General features: G+C 43.9%; 1 protein-coding gene across 2 annotated transcripts in view; it reads right to left on the bottom strand.

Annotated features, from left to right (window-relative positions):
* Positions 1 to 22,914, bottom strand: part of CRYBB2 (crystallin beta B2) — a 65,494-nt gene that overhangs the window by 28,051 nt on the left and 14,529 nt on the right. For both annotated transcript variants that reach the window (XM_086944728.1, XM_086944727.1), the window contains exon 2: positions 10,703 to 10,775. In XM_086944728.1, coding sequence (XP_086800854.1) covers positions 10,703 to 10,756 — 54 coding nt within the window. In that variant the 5' untranslated portion in view covers positions 10,757 to 10,775. The remainder of the gene's footprint in view (positions 1 to 10,702; positions 10,776 to 22,914) is intronic.

The raw sequence follows: 22,914 nt of genomic DNA, 5'->3' as shown, positions 1-22,914 counted from the left end.
CACTAATCAGGAAGCACTAAGGAAGCAGGTGCCAGCTAAAAAAATATTCTGTGACACATTAATCAGCCCCAAATTAATTCAGGTCACTTGAGGTAGGGAAGGTGTGCTTTGCTTTGCCACAATAATGTACACTGACTGGACAACCAGAGGGTGCTGTGATGAAACAGAGGGTGGCATGGGTGGGCCAGAGGGTGGCATGAGTAGTCAGAGAGTGGCAGTGGTGACAGAGAGTGGCAGTGATGAAGAAGAGTGTCCCAAACAGGCTGGACACGTAGAAACAACAAGTTCGCAAAACATGCGACCCGACAGGTAAGTTCGCGTTTGCGAAATTGTACAAAACCCTTGCGAACTGGCAGAAACCCGCGCGAACACAAAAAAAAAATCCGCAAATTCGCGAGAATTCGTGAATTTTGCGAATTGCGAGTTCGCAAATCCGCAAAATTCGCGAACGCGAGATTCGCAAAATTCGCCCATGCTTAACGCAGACGCCACATGAACTTTCTTGAATCGTTGGGGAAATGCTGGGAGATTTTTCAAATTTTGTGTGGAGATATGACAGGAGTGGTAAAAAAAATAGTTTTTACACTCATCCAATTTCAAATCAGAAGGACATCAAGTGGCACATTCTACCACCTATTATGGCTGTGCCCTAAAATACAACAGTACTGGATGGCGTGTAATGAGACAATTTTATGAGACAGTGAGCACTCGATTGGGGATGTCCCATAGACTGACCCTTTTGTCTTTATGGTGAGACCTACAGGTCACTAGATACTGTAAACATGTTATTAACCTTCATTGCTGTTGGCATTGAGAGATATTTTCCAGAAACAAGGCAGTTCCAAGGTACCTTTTTAGGTTGAGCTTGGGCTGTGCATGAGCTGCTGCGAAGCATACCATACTGGAGTATGGCTTTGAAGCCCCGCACACTCTGCACCCATATTTTTAACTGGCTGGGGTAATTGTCCTTTGGAAACGCTGGCTTTCGAGTCGTTATTAGGATTGTTAGTCCCTCTTTGGTACCGCCTTGTCTGCACTTGTTACCTCCCATAATGACTGGACCTTTTACTGGTCTTGTTACATGCTCTGCTTTATAAGACTTGGAGCTCTATTTTATTTTATGCTCTTCCCTTGTTCCACCCGCTTTTATTTTAATTTTTACTAATGGCGGTCCGCTTTAACTATAGCGGCTGCTTTTTAATTTATCTATTTTAGTTGCGCAGCCAGCATTTAGTGGCTGTGCTTATTTATTTATTCATTTGTTTTGTTTACTAGCGCCCATGCTGGGCTTTCACATTCATAGAGGCTGTGCCCCTTTCTCTACACAAACCCCGTCTAAATAAAAGTACGCAGGGACATTGAAGCATGGGCGCATTTATCAAAAAATAACATCTGTTTGTCAACTTGTCAAACAGATGCTTTTTTTTGTTAAAGCCCTCATACCGCGGTTTCACTTTAATGTCGGACACGCCCCTTTCTTTAGACGCCGCGTGTTTAAAGAAAGGAGCGTGGCATTCACGAATGTGAAAGTGCCGCATGGGTGTTAGTAAAAAAACTAATATTTGCAATGAAATAGGTCCCACATTTGCAAGAGTTTAAGCTATTGCACTGCCAACAGCTTAAACTCTTGTTAATGAGAAACCTATTGCATTGCAAATGTTTGTTTGAATCAGTGGTGTAGCAATCTATACTGGTTTATGGAAACTGTGGTGTTTATTAGCAGAATACACCATGGTAAATTTGAGAAGGCATTGGGGAGCATGGAGGCGTGGATTACTGCAACACTATTGCAAAATGAAAGGGCAAGGCATTGTGGGACTGGACGAGGAGGGCTAATTACCCGATTGCAGTGATATGATCAGTGGCGTCACTAGGGGGGTGCGGGAGGTGCGGACCGCACCGGTGTCACCCCATCATGGGGTGACACCAATCTGGTAACGCTGGCTCGCTGTGGGTCCCAGGGCCGCCAATCTTTAGCGCTACCAATGACGGCCCTGGGACAGCCCCCGCGCGCTGTGCTCCGTCCTCTGACGCGGCGGTCGTGCGCCAGCACCACGTCGGACAGAGATTTGGAGAAGAGACAGTTTCGGCAGGCCAGGGGAGTGTGCGTGTGCTGCAAACATTCAGCCATCTCCCTGTAGACGGGACAGATATGACCTAACGTAACGAGCAGAGCTGCCAACTAACCTGTGCTTTCAAATGTCAACCAAAATGTAGAAGTTCTAAGAGCTTGAATAGACTTTTTTGACACGAAACAACGGTAAGAACAGAAAATATCCACATTTCCTGAGTGGTTCGCTCTGCAAACAAAAGGATTCGTTTAGAGAATACTTCTGTGATATTGCTGAAGTATTAAAAACTCTGACGGTTCAAATAATAATACCACTGGAGAACATAATGCTTTAGTGAATGCTAAGAAAGTCCGCATGCACGGCAAGAAGGTGTTAAACATTATTCAAGTGCCGAATTTGCTTTTAAGTCTATTGAAATGATGACGTTAGCCACCTAATAAATAGGATGTGGCAGTGGGTATCAGTCTGCATGAGGGCACTTCGAGCACTTTATCATAATAAAAAGGGCGGCCTTGGTGACGTAGCCCTATTACAGACATATTCTTAGACTCTCCTGTCATATTTCCTCTTGTGCTCAAATGTACAATTGCGTGATTGCTGAACATCAATGAACCGCTAAAGGGACCTTGATGATACGTGGTGTAGTATACCTATTGAATAATAAAGCCAGGCATGGAGATCGATTACCAGCAGTCTGAAAGAATGGCCAGGGATTTCGAATTTCTGTTACTCTCATGACCTTGGTTTTGTTTCCACCATTTTACGTCATTCCTCACCCATAAAGGAAATCTGACCGGTTATTTTGAGCGTTTCACGCATGAGGAACTTCAGCCTGCCCCCATCCCCACGGTAAGGTAAGGCATGGTGTTTATTACTGAATTTGTGCATTGTTGTGTAAGCGCTCGGCTGATTGTCCGGCAGTATTGGAAAGAGTGAGACTTAGGAATACAGGCCTTGGTATTGACTGCAGAACAGGAAGTTCATTTTTGCTGTGACCACTCTTTGGTAGTAGAAAAAGTGATTCATTGGGCACTGCCAGAGCTGTATTGTAGAAAAGCCCCCAGATAAAATGTGAGTGGTTTTATTTCTCCCCTTGAAAGGAGATATTGAAGTAAAGTTAGACTTACTCACAGTGCTTTAACGCTGTAACACAGCGATATTATGTTTGGGGAAACATTTTTTATTTGTAGATAGCAATGTACTTGTGTATGAAGATAGTGTATAGAATTAATATTTAAATTGGAAACATCTTAGAGGTCAGTGTACTTCCTTGTGATGCTTCGCATTATTTAAAAGTATCAATGAAGAAGTGCCTAGGGTAAGAGTGGGTTAAGTATCCTGAGTACCTGTTGCCAGCCATATTTATTATATTTTTTGTGAATGCCAATATGATGCTGTTACTTTCATCGATTGAGTAAATTAACCTTAGTGGACTTGACTTGCCTGGCTAGTGGCATCACTTCAGAAAGTGCTTCCCTTTGATATATCGTCAATCTCATTGATAAGGTTTGAACTGTAACTGCAGGAAAAATAGGGATTCATGTTTTTTTCTATGTGTTTGGTGGGTGGGGAGGGGAGGGAGAGGGGTGTCCCTCCTCAAATTATTAGTGCCCTTGACTGATTAAATTCTCTCGAGTTAACTTGAGCTGAATAGGTTTGGGCATGATTGGAGCAAGTGCTTGCCTAATATGTACTACTACTAATCCCATCACTGAGGGTGCCTTCGTAAATAGTCTAAATTAGGGAGCCTGCTAATTACCCATAATGTCTCATCAGACCGCACAGTGATAAGAATAGCCCAGTCTTCTATAACTCGTGCCCCACCACGCGCAGTTTTCTCACCAATAATTTCATTGCAAATGTTGCCTTGATATTATCAATGATGTCATTGAAGATGTCATGAGTAATGTGGGTCATTAGCAGTGCATAGCGAGGGCATGAGTTATAGTTACCTTAGGGCATGCGTTATAGTTTCTTGAGATTACTAATGCGTTAGTGTGACGCGAGATGTGTGACACTTGGCAGGACTGAATGTGGCACACAAACACAATCAGATCGCATCGCAATCGCATTAGACTCCCAGTCCCCAAGGCCGGCCCAAGACAGTCACAGTGCTATAAAAAGGAAGGAAGCTTTAAAGACGTGTCAAGGAGCGATTTATTTTCAGAGCTGCCTGGTGTTCGCTATCGCTATATGAAGCGTCTGTGTCGGGAGCAGCACCTAGCTATGTATCTAATCTATTATCGTATGTGCTCCATGGTTTCTTCTGCTTAGGGAATCCCCTCGGATAAATCAGATATAGAATGAAAAAAAGATGGTGGGCACAAGGCAGCACTGTGTATTTGGAAGATCTGACGCATGACTGTGTCGGCCTACCTTCTTGGTGGACTCGGAGCAGAGGAGGTCCATGCGGTAAGTCGTGAGGGGGTGACACCATGAGTTACCAGCACCGGGTGACACCAACCCTAGTGACGCCACTGGATATGATCAGGGTCGGAGTGGCCTATAGGGCTTTCAGGCAGGGCCCACATGTTTTGCTGTTGATGGACTTGTTTTATGGTCTACTTTGCTGGCATTTCCTGTTGATTTATCAGATATTAAAACAAACGTTGCCTGCAGCAAGCAGTATGAAGACTTCCATACCTTGAAAAACACTTACACAGTGTGTCTTTACCAGGTCGCAACTGCCCAAATTTGCAAACAGGGACCGCTTTTTTAGCTTTCTAATGTACTAATGGGGACCACTTTTATTTTGGGGCCAGTGCCTATTTTCAATCTCAGACTGACTCTGGATAGGAGAACCTCATTACTGAGTAAGAGTGTATATCTTCTTTCTGAAAGATGAAAATGATAGTTCCAAAGGTTCTCAACCTTGGACATAGGTTTCATTTCATTTGAATTAGTGCGATGTTTTTCTATAGTAGGACTGGCTTGTAAGAATACATTAAAAATGTTTACAAAAAAAAAGAGGCTCTCACGTGGACACAGCAAAGTCACGTGCGGTGGCAAGGTTAGCCAGCCGAAGCTAACATGTCAGCAGTTTTCTTTGAAAACACAGACAGGATTTTATCCAGCTGGTATTTGATGCACAGTGAGAGAAAGTAGGCAGAGTCGGGCATTTTTCATCGATGAAGTCGACTGTCTGTGCTGCCTATTGCATTGCTCGAAAACAATTGTATGCGCTCATCCTGTTCATCAAAGGTGATTTGGGGGTCAACTCAATCGCTCATGTGAAAGCACCGAATTGGCAAACGCGAACAGCTCTCATTGGCAGCAGAACGCCCGTGGTTTTCATATACTGGGGCAGAGCTACTAACCGTTTGCACCGGGTTTGCATCACTTGTGCATAATGTTTATTTGGAATTTACTCTCCAGTGCAAAATGTGTTTTAGGCTGGAAAGTTCCCATAAAGTACTGCAAGGCAGCGCTTTGCTTTGTCTTGCATTACTTTGGGTTAAGGGGGAGTTCCCTGGGTATTACATGGGTATTCCTATGGAACCACCAATGGTTTCTGATTGCAAAGCCCTAGCTAGCAACAATAGTAGACCAGGTTTAGCACCAAAGAATAAAGGGGCATATTACCAACAACTAGCGATATTTATCGCTAGTAGGCTTAGCGGCAATCGTCGGATATTATCGCTGAGCTAACGCGCTATTAGCAACGTTTATCTCAAAAGCGGTAATATTTACGGTGATAACGTATTATCGCTAACAGGGTCTTAGCCATTATATCCACCTCCCATTGGATATTATGGCTCAGAACTGGTCTGAGCAGGCGTTCGTTTTTGGAGATATTCGCGCTTAGAGCGAATATTTCCATCGCTACGCCTGCCTTCCTAATAGGCGATAGCGACGTTAACGACTGCTTTCAGTCACTAACAGGTTGGGTACGCCAACTTTGCATGTCATTCGCGATAAATATCGCTGACATGCAAAGCGGCCCCAAACCGCTCACTATCGCCTACAAGCTGTCGCTAACTGCTGTTAGCGACAGCTTGCTAATAGGGCGATAAAATTATCGCCGCTTAGCGGCCGAAAACGGACGCTAAAGCGGCGATAATCACATATCGCCCGCCTTGGTAATATGCCCCAATGCCTCTTTGAGGCAGGCATAAAAAAGAGAAATGCTTTTATTTCTCCAAACTTATCTAACTTTACATGTGTGCTGTATCATACTGCATTCATGAAACAGGCGTTTATGATACAACGGATTGAATCAAATCATAAAAGCAAATAAATAAACCAATTGAATGGATAAAAAACAATCATGGGTAACAAAATCGATAAAAACATAATAAAAAACAGGGGTAGAAAAATAAAGATATTTCATTCACTTTATGTATATTTTTAAAGAATAAAACACATCAGTAGGGGTACAGAGAAAAGCAATCAGCCACACATATGCCCAGTGTGCAGTTTGTAGTGTTTCACAGCTCCACTACTCTTCTGTAATTTACTTACCATTAGAACAAATTCTACAGCTTATGGATACATTCTTCTGATTGTTTTCTGACAGAAAAGTTAACATGCACACGTTAACATGCACACAGGTTATTCAAACAACATGGACCACATGGCAACATGGTTAAACACCTGATTGTGTTTAATTCTAATGGTTTGATTCAATGTCTACTATATCATAGACACCTAAATATCTGGACTATGTTTTCTCAGTTTAGGAATGAACTCTTTTGGCCATTGACTTCAGCTGATTCTGTTGCCCAAGTTTGCAAGTTTTTTATTGGTTTGCTCTTCCTTTATAGCACAGACTATACAACACACACCCAAGGTATGATCATCTTTAAAGTTTGGCTAGGCATAGTATTTTTACTGGACATGACTCAGACACCTTTGCGCTATGGTGGAAAGGTATGTGAGCCCGTCAGCGCTAAGGAGAGAGTACAGTGGTACTCCTGTAGTATTATTTTACATACTCATACATACCTTTTTGAACTGATCCCAAAACATGTAAACCCAGAATAAAATGAGATTGTTCAAGGAGTATGCATGTGCGGTGAGTAGAAATAGAAAGGATTTTTCACTTTTACTAACAGAGAGTTTAGAAATTTCAGTATGATTCATAAAGACATGAAAGTGTACGTAAAATAGTAGTCCTGTATTACTCTTTTACATACTCTAACAAGCCTTTCTGACTGGGAGCCCAAACAAATGTTTCATGCTCATATTAACAACTGAAAAGTACATGACACAATTTGATAACAGATTGGTTGAAGCGTGGAGAAGTGTGGCTCAATGATTAGAGCTCGATTTACAAAAGGGGGTGGTGATGAACAGAGTGTCTGAATTGAGCAGACCACTCTTACCCAGTCCAAAGATCAGGGCTTGATCCATCACCGTTATTTATCTCACTGCCCCATCCCAGCTCAGAACCTGGCTATATGCAAATCAGTCTGTCCCTGGCCCAGTGCATCATGGGAACAGGGCAGACTAAACTACCAAGCCAATTCTTTACCAGAAAGGAGCCAAGCTACCGGGGACCGGTTTCTGGCATTTCAGCCTCTTCGGCCCGGCTTGCTTGAATCCTGATGGAGCAGTGAGAAAGGGACTCATGTCTGAGTATACCCTGCCACACCTATAGTGGCCAAAATCGATTTACAAAAGGGGGTGGTGATGAACAGAGTGTCTGAGTCCCTTGCTCATTGCACCATCAGGATTCAAGCAAGCCGGGCCGAAGACGGCTGAAATGCCAGAAACCGGTCCCCGGTAGCTTGTTTCCTTCCCAGTATAAGAATTGGCTTGGTAGTTTGGTCTGCCCTGTTCCCATGATGCACTGGGCCAGGGTCAGACTAATTTGCATATAGCCAAGTTCTGAGCTGGGATGGTGCAGTGAGCTAAAAAACGGTGATGGATCAAGCCCTGATCTTTGGACTGGGTAAGAGTGGTCTGCTTAATTCAGACACTCTGTTCATCACCACCCCCTTTTCTGAATCAATGATTAGAGCGGCAGACCCTGATGTAGAGGTCTGGCACGGGACCAGGGTTCAATTCCCGCTTCGGCGGGTCTTGGGCTCAATTTCTTTGGACTTGGTAATTCTCGACACGGTGCCTATATTAATCATGGGTCCCACTCTGCAACTCTGGGCAATAGCTTGCTTAATCTCCACAACGACCCCAACAGCGCTAGGATGCCTGGCTGCACCTTGGGGGTGCCCAGGAGTGGGCACCTCACAGGGAAAAAACGAGGAAGGGTTTCACAGCGGTATGCATACAAGTGCCGGGGAGACCCCATGTGGGGTGATTCGGGCGCTATACAAGTACTACAACATTTACATTGCACGCAGGGACGTAGCTTGTCAGTAAGATTGGGGGGGTGAGGTTCAGATTTCCTAACGATCACACCGGCATATAATATTAATATACATAATATGACAAGCAGTGTTCATGAGAGTGGCTAAAGGGGAAGATGAATGATAATTGATACAGGTACAAAGTGAGAGAAAACACAATATTTTGTCAAATAACCACATTTTTTAAATACTTTTAGGGGAGAGAATGTGTGTGCATTTTTATCTGTGTGTATGAAATATCTCTGGTGAAATACGACAGACACCTCACTATAACCGAATGAAAGCATCTAGACCTAACTATTTACCAGAAAATTCATTTACTAGGGGGTTTAACACCACAAACAGCCCCCCCCCCGAATCTAAGCCCCGATTGCTTTGTTGAAAAGGGGCTGAAAAGAAGAATGATAGACCTATACCTACACGATGTTCATGCTCAGCCAAAAAATGTTGTGTATCAGCGATGGGGTTAACCCAGGTAACATTTTGGATCCAGATGAAAGTTTTGCAGCAAGTAGAGACATACATTGAAATTAGGGCACTCTGGGGAAACACTATGCTAAAAAAGTAAAATACAATACATTTTTCCTGTATATTTATTTATGACAGATTTGAGTTCTTTCGAATGTTCTCTGTTTTGCGAGCAGCTTGAAGCTTTATAAGTGGAAGTAACATCGCAGGAGGACACACTGGGCAAGCTGCATATCTATGTGCTCACACTGTTAATTGAGGAAAACAGTAAGGTCAATTGGATTCCTGAGGAAAGTAAACCCCATTTTGCAAAATAGTCATCCACTATTAGAAATTCATATTTGCCATCGCTTTTTTCAATGACCTATACATCATAAAACCATGATTTCTTACCATATATTAATTTATTATGCTACATTAGATCCCTCAGCAGTTCTATAAACAGGGTTTGACTGGGAACCCAAAGCAGCCCTGGCAAATTTGACGGACCTTCCCCCCAGGGGAGGAGGGGTGAGAGGGGTAGTCCCAAGTGTGAAGCACTGCTGTTTTTTTTACTGGGGACAGATATTGCAGCTCTGCTGCAAAACTGCCCCCCCCGTATCAAAAACGGCACCCCCAGCTGCAAAAACCTCCTGGGAAAATGCCCGATGCCTGCTACTGCCAGCCCTATCTATAAACACCAAGAAACATTGAAGATTTCCCAACACCTAAAATAAATTTGTTCCTGCTGAAGGTCTCTTCTTGGGATATTTTCCAAAGTAATATACAGTGAAATACAGGTTGTTCTTGAGTGGTTCATAACTCACAACCTCATTTGCTGTGTACCACCATACCTGGCAAGTAAAACTCCAAGGTAGGAATATGTGTTGCATCATATTTACAATATATTTTACCACTCAGTAAAAACTACTACAGGATTGGAAAGATAGGTGCAAAAACTTTTCTGACTATTATTGATCCCAGGTAAAGTGCAAAACCTGAGCTAGCATTCGCAATATACAATCAACTCACAACGGGACAAAGTGCACGAAACAAATGCAAAAACCATAGAGATGTCTTTTTCTTTACAAGAACAAACATTTGAAAAATTGTATTTCTTACTATGGGAGACACACTTAACACTAACTCTCAAGTATCCCTAAAAGTGTATGTAGATCATGTAAGAAAACCCTAAAGGGACAGTTTAGTTAACTGAACACAGTAATCAGTTACTTTCTTCTAATTAAGTTTCAAAGTAGTTGGTATTAATAGTGGAAATTTTCATAGTTAAAAATAAACAATCACTTTTAGGCGCTTTTTCAAAGTGCTCTAAACTTCAAAAACAGAAATATTTAAGACTGCATCTGTGGCCCATGAAACTGAAAAAATGTGGGCTTTCGCAGTGCTACATAATTAATAACCTAAGCTAAAATCTACAAGAATGTGAAGTTCCTGAAATGTTGCAAAGTGCTGAATAATTGCTAATGACTATTTTTGTCTAAAAAACTAATATGGCCTGTCTTATTGTTAATTACAAATATTGTGCAATATCTTATGTGATTGTTATATATGTTGAATATAAGCTCCTGAAAGGATGCCTAGATGATGATTTAAGTACTTAACACACATTGGTGCCTTCTCTGCACCACTATAAAACCAGACAAAATGAAGAAAGTCTAAAAACTAATATGGCATGTCTTATTGTTAATTACAAATATTGTGCAATATCTGATGTGATTGTTATATATGTTGAATATAAGCTCCTGAAAGGATGCCTAGATGATGATTTAAGTACTTAACACACATTGCCTTCTCTGCACCACTATAAAACCAGAAAAAATGAAGAAAATAGAAATGAACAAAAAGTATACTAACCTTAGAGGCCGGTTGCTGTTGCTTGGAGGCTGGGGCTTGATGGTCAGATGCCATTGCTAAATAGGTTGGTCTTCTTCAAGAATTAAAAATACAACGGAGGTCTTGTTATTTCTGTGCCAATACAGGTTACATGTTTCATTTATTCAGTAAAGTAGGATGTTATAACTGTATAGAAAGAAAGTAACTGACTAACATGCAGGACAAATCTAGAATCTAGAAAGTGTACACGGAAGGGTTCACTAGAAAAGTGGGCATGAACAGGTGTGATTTAAATATTAAAATATGGATGTGAGAGGCTGGATGGTATATGATGCCCACTTATGTGAGTGGACACCCTGCACCAGTCCAGAGAACTCTTATGGTGATTTAAGAGGTCTTAGACAACCTTAGAAAGCTCTTGAAGTGATAGCTGTGGAGAGCAACCTTCAGGCTAAGTCCAGAAGGAGTGTAAAGCAGCTTATTTTACCAGAATGCAATCTTAGATGTATAGATTAAGTGAAAAAGAACAACACGAGGTATTTATAAAAATATGTATTTATTATATAATACTCTCTAACACATACAAATATCTCCAACCTGGATATATGCACAATAGCACAAAATACACAGTGGACCCCAGGGGGGGACCAAACCATATACTAAGAAAGTGGAATAAGAACCACGACTGGGATCAAGACAAGGTTGAGAGGACGTAGAAGTGCTGGAGACCCAAGGAACCACCCAAGGTCAGAGACTAGGAGCCCCACGGAGATCGTGTGTAGTGTGGGAACACAACTGTGTTCTCCGCACAAATCAACCTGTAAGTCCTGGTTGGAATTAAGATTAACCCGTTCGATGCTGATGACGAGCTCAGCTCATCAGCAGCCACGGGGGCGTGTGCGGATGACGAGCTGAGCTTGTCATCTTACGCGGCTTTTAGAAAAAAGCTGCGTAGGGGAAAAATAACTGCCGCAGCGATGCGATTAAGGACCCTTCCCAGTGGATACTGAAGAAACCCAGTGGCAGACAGAAGGTTGGAGAGCCACCCCACCCATGGATACCCTAGTACCCACACTACCTGAAGCAAACAAGCTGAGTGCATAGGTGTGAACTAGTGTCAGAAACCGCAGTCGTACCCAATGGAGGACTTTAGGAAAGTGCCACCTGTGGAGAAGGAGAAATGTCGGGTGGAATATCAAGGTGGATTCTAGTTGAGAAGTACCTTCACACAGAAGGGACAAAGTCACTCTGGAGTGACCAGGAGATCTGGAAGACGAATGCCCACCGATGTCAGGTCTTGCAGGAGAGTTAGCGGTGACCTTGACTCTGTAGATGAGAGTACCAGGCGATGCTGAGGTAGACAAGGAGCCATGCATGAGCTGTCCTATTTTGATGTCGAGAGTTGAGGGGTCGGTGTCCATCGGAGCACCAACAAGCCTTGGCAACTGCAAACAACATAGAAGTTCAAGAAGGTGCAATGTCAGGACCAGCATGGTCCAAAGGACTCACCGCAAGCAGGGGAGTCAGGGCAGACTCCAAGCTATCAGGAGAGCCCACAATAAACAATGGTGACCCTCAAAAGGACCCACAGGCCAGAGGCACTGGAGTCATAAGAGGACCTCAAGCAGCTCACCAAAAGATGCTAGTCATGGTGCAAACAATGCGATGTGGACAAAGACTTTGGTTACTGCAGATGCTTGTTGTGGGGGCTACTTGTAGCACAAAGATTTTGGTGGACGGATGCCAATAAGCCTTTGTAAAGGCAAGTCGATGCAGTGCACAGGGGTATGGTTGCGGGCGGCTCCCAGGAGGGATACTGGCGTCAAACTTGATGAGAGTGCAGGGCAGGCTTGAGAGCTGTGGAGAACCACCACCTATGTTGCTGTACCTTACAGAATCTGTAGGAGCTCAGGATTAGCAGACTGGTCACCTTAGTTGTGGTGCCTGCAGATGCAGGGAAGTGACTCCTTTACTTCAAGAGAGATTGCTTCAGGTATCTTGATGCCCACAGGTCTTGGAAGGTTCCTGTATGGTGCACAGGCACAGACGATGCAGCAGACTGAAATGGGAATGAAGTTGAGTCCCAAAAAAATCAAGCAAAGTCCAGAGTGCCAAGATGGTAAAAGTTGAAGTGGTGTCTGAATTGAATCATGTCCCACGACAAACCTAGGAACCTACACTCAGATAAGCCCTTAAGTACCCTAAGGAAAGGGTTAGGACAATTGAGGGGACCCTCCCAGGGCAGGGTTTGGACAGGGTTTGTTACTTTCATGTCCTTTGCCCAGTTTCGTGCCAGAGTGGGAGCCAACGGCTCCCAGAGCTGATTTGAACTGGACTATGCAAGGGGACACCAAATGTGCCCATCATGCAGACTGAGTGGCGCTAGCAAGCACACCCACCCGGTTCCAATACACAAAATCCTGTCTGAGAGGTGGTCACACCTCCCTGTGACAGGATACCTACTGTTCTGCCTTACCCTGCTCAAGCTTGGCTCAGCAGCAGGAGGGCAGAATCGTGTCTCTGGTCAGCAGCAGTCATGTTCTGCTGTCTGGGTCTAGAGGACTGGCACCGGGAGCACTGAGAGCCTAACGGAGGCCTGTTCCAGTGCTTGGAATCATACCTCCCACACCGTTTACGGTGTGGGATATGATACCAAACATGATAGGATTCGTTTCAGCCAATTTTGAGATGGTCATCGCATGATTATGCGGTGCCCCTCTATATCGTATATGACTGTTTCACTTACCACCCGGGAGAATGGGCTCCGTAGGCTGTAGGGATGTCCTGCTCATGCAGGGGCACCCTCACACTTAGAACCAAGCACCCTGCCTTCAATATTGATAAGGCATGCTATAGGGCTGACTTCTAGGTATTAAGTGCTGCAACCTTATATTTTTTGCAAGTGGTGCTAGCACCATCTTACACAGGATGCAATTGTAGGCCTGTTGTTGCATTTTGAAGGGTCTCACATGGGTGGCATCATACATGCTTCAGCCCATGGGGGACCTCTGGGGTACCTATGCCCTGGGTACCTTAGTACCATATACTAGGGACTGATAAGAGTACCTCAGTATCCAATCTGGGATGTACCTAAGTACAGACCACAACAATTTAAGGGAGAAAGCAGAGAGACTGGGGTCCTTATTTTTTTTTATCACAATTTTATTGAGACTGAGGTCCTGATTAGCAGGATACCAGTCGGACTAGTCAAAAACAGCTTAGCACCAGGCAAAAAGTGGGAGTAACCATGCAGAAGGATCCTACCTTCCTGCAATGTATCATTGAAATTACCTGTGCGTTACTTCACCGTGTCTTAGGACGCTGTAATGTATACTGCAAATGCACCAAAGGCTGGTGTGCTAATGAGCATTCATGAATGTGTGCTTGTCAACTTTGCAAAATGCTGCTCTCAGTTGCATCTGGTGAAGTGGTTTTATGTCAGATTATTGATAATAAAAGTGCCATCTGAGATAAATGTAGCGGCCTAAATATCTTCTACAAAACCATGGTTCCACGGAGTGCAGATTTTTTTATTATTAACGCCAATGGGGCAATATTATTGCTAATGATATTTTGCCCACAATCTTCTAGTACCATACAATCGAAGAACAGAGCACTACTTGAACCCCCTGAGCAATATATTAGCCCTTAAGTGTCTTGATCACTTTGAAGCCAGTTGTTTCAGACATGTCAGGCGGTTCTACTGCTGCGATGAGTGTGGTCCTGAAACTGGATTTTAAATTAATAATACATTATTTATGTACATTTGTATATATATATATATTTATATATATGAAACAAACAACCACCTCCCACAGAAGCTCTATGGAAGAAGGCACGGACTCGAGGTGGTTCCAGATTCGGCATCTTTTTATTTAATCAGGTCGCCCTCAATCCCAAGCACAAGGAGAGACGCGTTTCAGCCTTCAAGAGGCCTTTGTCAATCGCATATATATATATATATATATATATATGTTCACTGGAAAAACCATAGGTTTCAGGGGTGTTATAGTTAGCTGGACATTTCACTCATACAAAACCATTGAAATTCCTCCGTTATAGTCAGTTGTACTAACTATAACTCACGCTCCCGCAATCCCCTGCTGATGATGTCATATATTACATCATTCATGACATGGTCAGTGACATCACTAATGACATCACTGATGACATCTCAAATGAGATCACTGATGACATCCCTGATGACATCATCCACATGACAATCTGATACACCTGATCATACACTAGTATAACCTTTCATCATTAACTAAAAAATATAGAGTACCATCTTTAAAACAATGCCACACAAATACAAGTTTCTAAAACCCACTCACTGCTTTGTAGATCTACACACACATCTAAACACTTACGTATACATTTACTTATACAAGCTGACAAAGATCAATAGAACACTATTAAATATACTTATACACCTATATTGACATTGCCCACCAGCACACATTTTCTTGACTTATATAGTCATCCTACTCACTTATGCAAATAATTCATCATACTCACATTTACTCAGCTACACACTTAAGAAAACACTACTTTATTTATTCATATAAATAGAAAGTCATACTTAGTATGTTATAAAATCATTATTACAAGTATACAGTCTTCCATGCAGTCACTTATACAATCACTGAGTCTTATATATACTTATTTAAATACAAGAACTGTCACATACACTGCCTTTTATATTTCTACTTTGTTGGACATGTATCATTGAGAAATATATTTACTCACTATCTCACCCATAAAGAGATTCAAGCACCCAAACAATTGTTTTCACATGCAGTCTTAACCTCATATACCTACTAAATTAACTATTTAAACATCTTTGAACAGTCACACACCTCCCACCCAACCACACACGCTATCAACATTCCCATACAAATACTCAAGTAACTAATTAAAAACTAATATAACGTTTCACATAGGTAATAACCAACTTATACAGTAGTTTACACAACAAGAGACAGAGTGATACAGATATTCACACAGTTTAATCACAATCCCATATATTTAGTGAGACACTTTAAGTTAGTCACTTACAGAGTCAATCACAGTGCTACTAAATCCTCCATCCAGACACTTACACATCCACTCAGTCTTCAATGTAGATTGCTATATATATAAATATGATACTTACTTACATATCGAACCAAATCACATTTACTGGATGATGTCATCAGTGATGTCATTTGAGATGTCATCAGTGATGTCACTGACCATGTCATGAATGATGTAATATGTGACATCATCAGCAGTGGATTGCTGGCGCGCGAGTTATAGTTAGTACAACTAACTATAACGGAGGAATTTCAATGGCTTTGTATGAGTGAAATGTCCAGCTAGCTATAACACCCCTGAAACCTATGGTTTTTTCTGTGAATTTCTAAGGTTTTTAAAATGCTAATTCCTAACTATAACATACCTGAAACCTATGGTTTTTTCAGTGAATCAAAGGTTTTTAAATGCTAATTTATAATCATAATGTTCATTAAGCATATCTGGTTTCTTCTGTCTTTTTTAATTATCATCCCATTCTCAACCTAGTAAAAACTGCACATATCACCACTCTTCTATTGATTCATTCCACCAACAAAATTGCCATAAACCAGAACCACAACTAACACTAATGTTATACAAAGTAGGCATTCCCGTTGAAAAAAAAAAAACACCACTTCCCCATATTTTCAACAACCAGCTAAATCCACAGTACTTCCTAAAACAGGCAATAGCCCCTCTTAGCAGTACCAAATTAACATCAACATTTAACTGGTGTAAGAAGGTCAACTATCTACTGCATGAATTAAATCCTATTCACACCCATATATAAAGACAAATATGTGGTAGAGGTACTAATCATGCAGCTCCGACATCCATCAAAGCCACAACACCCAGCGTCACCACCACCAGAACCTTCCCCTCTGGACCACTCCCCCCTACTCCCTGAGAGGCAGCGCAAACAGGACAACTGACCTTCCCAAAACACCATATCTCCTCAACTGCACAATAGCTGAATGTTCAGAGATGTGGCAACCAACTATGTGTAAGGGAGGCAACTCGCATATCAACAATAATTCACACAAATCCAAGTGTACCGGTGATATGCTGTAACCAACTCACTATACAAACAACAAAACTTTCCATATGGCGATATAGTATTGATATGTGTGGTGTACTGCACACTGGACGCAACCATATTATTTCATACACTTGGGAATATCTTGGTCATGTAGCTGTGTTGTCCCCCCCTTGAAGCGGAAGCGGAGTGGGCTGGTCCAATGTACGCAACTCCAGCGTAAGAGTATAAATATATAGGCCATGCCATGGGCGTGGTTCGCTCGTGCGAAGCCAAAAGAGCCTGCCAGAGCGACGGCCCTAACCCTGCCACGTGGCTGACGCCATGACTGAGGGGCCTCCTCGACACAGGCCCCCTGTGAACCCAGCGCACAGCACCACAGACTTATGCCTGTATCGACTACTGCCTTCGATCTACACTGCGGACAGCAGAGTTCACAACTTGAATTCAGATTTGGATCTATACTATGGACAGCATTGAATTTAGCCTTGATTTACCTAATGCAGAGACAATTGTGCTCTATGTCCTCAGATTTTGTTAAAGGACGTGACAAAAAGCATTCCTCGATGTCTGTGCTGACTACTGCATTCAATCTACACTGAGGACAGCAGGGCGCACGATTCAGGTAGAATGGTGATTGCACATGACACATTCCAGTAGGCAAAAGACATTGTACCAGTGCGGCCCGCCCGGACCACGCATCATCGCAGGGTGCACACACGCTGAGTTCTTCAGGTACCACTAACTCACTGCACCAAAAGTCATCACCACGTGGCCTTATTAAGGCACAATTCTTCAGACAGAAGACATTGCTCCCAGTGCGGCCGGTCCGGACCACGCATCATCGCAGGGTGCGCACACGCTGAGCGCCAGAGGTACCACTAACTCAGTGCACCATAAATCATCGCCACGTGGCCTTATTAAGGCAGAATTCACTAGGCAAAAAACATTGCTCCCAGTGTGGTCTGCCCAGGCCCATCGCAGGTTCCACACAAGCTAGTTGCTTCAGGTACCACTAACTCAGTGCACCACTTATAATCTCTGGCTGCACACACGCTGAATTGCAAATACTGCGCAGCTCTACTCAACGCCATGTGGCCATGGGCCCTTGCTAAACGCTGCCTCCTGCCTACACTGCGGTCATCAGGGCTCACAATTAAATTGACTCTTCATTCATTAATTGCAGAGTGCAAAACGAAACTTAGTGTAACGTCCCTCAAACCTACACAATATCCTTTTAGTATCCTTGCTTCAAGAACTTGTTTTATATCAGTTATAGGTTTAGAACAATAACCAAATTCATCTTGCAAGTCCAAACGAACACTGGATGGCAGTTTACACTGCGGACAGCACAGCTCACGATTTGAACTATAATGTCCCTGAAACCTACATATTTCGACAATGTATTCCATACATGTTTCATCTTTTGTTTGAATCGCGATTACAGATGATGCTGTCCAGTAAGGGTGGGCTTAGGGCTTCGCTCCGTCCACGGAGTGTGCGTAGTGTTGTCTACTTCGCGATTCGCAAAGTAGGCGAAGTAGGCAACACTACGCACACACCATGGCGGAGCGAAGTAGCCTGCTACCCGTCTCCCTGCCGCCCTCTTCTAAATGCCCTGGCAACGATTTAAAACAATGGTAAATGAATTAAAATGACTTACCTCACATGCAGCGTCCCGGGGCTCCCTCTTCCCAGTTTCTCGCCACGTCTTCCTGACAAACGTGCATGCGCGGGCGCCTTTGCATGAGTGGCCAAGACTGATTTGCACATGGCCATGTCTGAACTGGGGTGGCTTGGTGAGGAAAATAACGATGGATTAAACCTAGATCTGTGTCTGGGGGTGAATGTTTTGCCATCACTTCCCCCTGGGCTATATAACCTGCTCAACTCCTGTAAAGGTCTGGGCCTTCACCAGTTGGTTTCGCAGGTCACTCACAGGGCCCGACATCTTCTATCTTATTTTCTCCACCCCCCTCCTCCTGCATATTGGGGACATTTTGCCAATCGACTGGACGGATCACTCAATGATAACATTTTTCGCGGAATCACAGCCCCCTCAGAGTCTGGTCTCTCGCCCTCTGACTGAATATACCAGCAGAGACTGGAGGGCTCTGACGCGCTTGAAGAGCTGGGGCCCTGTGTTCGAGGTCAAGGATTGCTTCTCGTCTGATCTGACAGTCACAGATAACTACGCCTTATTGTGCTATAATAATACATCTACATTGGATTCCTGTGCTCCTCTGCAAACCAACAGGGTTAAGAGCAGAAACTCTGCCCCTTGGTTTAACACCACACTGAGCAAGCTCAAACTCACATGTAAACAGGCAGAAAGGAGATGGAGTCGAGGCTATAAGGAGACTGACAGGCTGCTATGGAAAGAGAAAATTGGGGAGTATAAGATTGAGATTAAAAGGGCAAAGGCTGATCACTTCTCCTCGGTAATCTTTAACGCCTCTAACAGCTCTAGAAGCATATTCAACATTCTGGACAGTCTTATCAACCCCAACTGTTCCAAGAATGTAATTACACCCTCGCCAAAACTCTGCGAGAACCTGGCCGGGTTCTTTCAGAATAAGATGCAGCTGATCATTGACGATCTTATGAGTGGTCAGCTAGCTGCAGGGATTCCTGGCCTGGCCACAGATTGCACTATCATGCACGAGGTGGACGCCTCAGAGGATGCTGTCAGTGGCCTCTGTGACGAAGCCCCTGAACCACTCCGTGGGTTTACACCCCTTACTGTGGAGGAGTTCGACAGCTTGGCTCAGGGCATCTCCTCTGGATCTCCCCTTCACCCAGTACCACATAAGATCTGGAAAGAGCACAATGAAGATCTGTTCCCCACCCTACAGCTGATTGTGAACCAGTCACTTATCAGTGGGGCGGTTCCTCCTCAGTGGAAGCAAGCTTTAATCTCCCCCTTGCTGAAGAAGCCCTCCCTTGATCCCGAATGCTCTAAAAACTACAGACCTATCTCTTTGTTACCATTCCCGGCCAAAATTGTAGAGCGGGCTGTTAGTATGACTCTCTCTTCCTATCTTGAACATCACAATTTGTTGGGAGATGCTCAGTTTGGCTTTCAGCCAGCTCATGGGACCGAGACAGCCCTGTTTACCGTCATGGACGAGCTTCAGAGGCGGGCGGACAGGGGACAGGCAGCTGCATTGATTCTGCGTGACCTGTCTGCTGCCTTTGATACGGTCAACCATGGGATTCTGTTGAGATGGCTGAGTGAGTGTGGGGTTAGGGGCTCCGCCTTGAGGTGGTTCCCCTCCTTCTTACAGGGCAGACATCAGGCGGTATCCCCCCCTTTCAATCTGCCTTTTCCAAGGTGCTGCATGGGGTGCCTCAGGGCTCAGCTATCATCCCTATTCTTTTCAATGTGTACCTAAAACCTCTGATTGCTGTTATCAAGGCATATAATATCGATATTGTAAATTATGCAGACGATACTCAGTTGATCTTGTCATTTGAGGGACAGGAGTCAACTACAGTGGAAGCTTTTCACAATTGTTTGCAGGACACGGCCTGCTGGCTGCAGGATAACTCGTTACAATTCAACGCAGGAAAGACTGAGGTGATCTTCTGTGCGGCTAACAGGATTTCTCCTCGCCTTCCTAGCAACTTTTGGCCTTCGAGTACTGTGTCCTCAATTCAGCCGGCTACCAGAGTCCGCAACCTGGGCATTATATTTGAAGACAAGCTTACTCTGGAAAGTCAGGTTAAAAAGACTACGACCTCCTTCTTTGCGATCATCAGATCTCTCAGAAAAATCTCCCCACTACTTCCCTCTCAGGTGCGTGCACAGGTGGCCAGATGCACAATTCTCAGTAGGCTCGACTACTGCAATGCTCTCCTACTGGACTCCCCTAACTTCCTGCTGAACAGATTGCAAAGAATACAGTCGACAGCGGCCAAACTGGTGTTAGGCTTGCCTAGAAGCTCCTCAGCATCTGCAGCCTTAGCTGAACTTCACTGGCTCCCCTTGAGACAGAGAGTTAACTTTAAGTCTCTCTGCCTTGTTTTTAAAGCCCTTCATGTGATAGGACCTGTGCGTATGCACAAAAAATTCCACTGGTACACCCCGACAAGAACACTGCACTCCTCTTCGGCTAGACTAGTCATGGTTCCAAGGTTTCGTAAGGTCAGATCGGGGGGCAGAGCATTTGTGGTGGCAGCTGCAAAACTGTGGAATAGGCTCACTTTGGAAATTACGCAACCCAGAGAGATTCTTCCCTTTAGAAAAAGCGTAAAAACCTGGCTATTTCCCAGGACGTAGTAGCCTCTCCAGGTTCTTGCACCCGCTCCCCACTTGAGTTACCTTTCCAGCGCCAGGATGCCTGCTAGGTGATAGCGCGCTTTATAAATTGAATAAATAAATAAATAATTGTGCAACATTCCGTCCATCATCTTGTGTGTTTTGCTGTTCACCCTATGTGGGAAGGGTATGCCCAGATGTGGGTCCCGTGCTCACTATGCCACTGGAGTCAAGCTATCCTGGTTGAAGAATGCTGATAGCCAGAAACCAGCCCTAGGATGCTTGATTCTGGTCCAGGGAAGACATGGCTCGGCAGTTCGGTCTGGACTGTTCCCATGAGGCACAGGGTCAAGACTGATTTGCATATGGCCATGTCTGAACTGGGGTGGCTTGGTGAGCAAAATAACGATGGATTAAACCCAGATCTGTGACTGGAGGTGAATGTTTTGCCATTGTGCAACATTCCGTCCATCATCTTGTGTGTTTTGCTGTTCACATTGACCTGGCAGTTGTGTTGGGTGAAGGCCTGCCATCGAGGCCTCATCTGTGGTGCTAGCGCAGTCATTACAACCAGTGTAAAGTAACAGCGCGAACTGTGTGTATCCATGACATAGGTCTACAATAGGACCCCCCACACAGAAAGCATTTGCGTCTCAAAGCCAAGCTATTTTGTACTGGCCCTCAAACTTATCGGTACAACAGAGGCATATAAGCATGAATGGAAACTACAAACACCAGACCTGCTAACTCACACAGAACAGTGTGAAGCACAGTGTCAGTTGGGGTGGGCGGACCAAGCAGAGTTTCTCTCTGCAAAATTCCACAGAGTTCAAGAAAAACTCTGTCAGATTCAGAGGAACTCTGCTACTGGGCGATAAATGTGAAGCTCGAGCTGCAACTTAGTGCCAGTAGTGCAGGCAGCGGTAAAAATCAGCTTGAACAGCACCATGCTATGCGCAAGAGCATGTGGTCATTCAAGTTGATTTTGCTGCTGCTCGAGTAGAAAATCTCCGCGAGCTGCAGCAAATCTACTCACACTGCAGCCCTCTGACAACGAAGGCTCATGAGCACCTGCATTAGAAAATCACGCTAGGGGACGCCAAATCTCACTCGCATATTCTGGAGCCTAACAGGAGAAAAATTCTGTCATGTGACGATTGGCGGAATTTGTCCAGAACTCTGCTTTAAAGAGTAACGCAGAGTGGCCATAATTCTGCCAATTCCACTAACTGAATATTTTACACACCCCTGGTATCAACCTCCTCACATATCTATGGGATAAAATTAGACTATTACATATGAACAGTAAGGTGATCTGGAAACCACTGCACATGGTAGGTTTCCAACTTGTGCGTGCATGCCGGCTCTGTAACAGTGGAATCCATTTAGACATTTAAAACTACTTTAAAACAAGGTAAGCAGCTCCAGTGCACTACAGTTTTGCAGTGGGGGAGGGGTCAGTAGGGATTAGGCTAGGTGAGATTTGTCAGGCAGGGCCAGGTGTCCACCCCCGCTCCAAAGCACCAGTCTCTCATTCCATGTACAATTTGGCAGTTCTGGAAAATGATTGTGAATTTCCTTAACATAGGGAACATTGTTTTAAATATTACTAAATAATCTACCAAAGTAGAAAACGATCAATCAGCACAATATGGCAAATCTGAACTAAGTCATTGATTTCATATACAATATATATATATATATATATTGTGTTAGGGGAGGAGCGGACTCGAGCGATTTATTTCAAAGGCAGCAGACATTTGCACACGCTGTTTTCTACTTCAGGTATTGGGCGCTGAGGAAGGATAGAATCCGAAATGCATTCGCCGCTGCCTGAGCTGTGCATTGGTGAATAAAGTCCTTTCCAACCGGTCTCCTCTT

Source organism: Lissotriton vulgaris, chromosome 11 (assembly GCF_964263255.1).
Source record: "Lissotriton vulgaris chromosome 11, aLisVul1.2, whole genome shotgun sequence".
Taxonomy (NCBI): domain Eukaryota; kingdom Metazoa; phylum Chordata; class Amphibia; order Caudata; family Salamandridae; genus Lissotriton; species Lissotriton vulgaris.
Note: the sequence above shows the minus strand (reverse complement) of the source record. Positions and strands in the feature narration are given on the sequence as shown.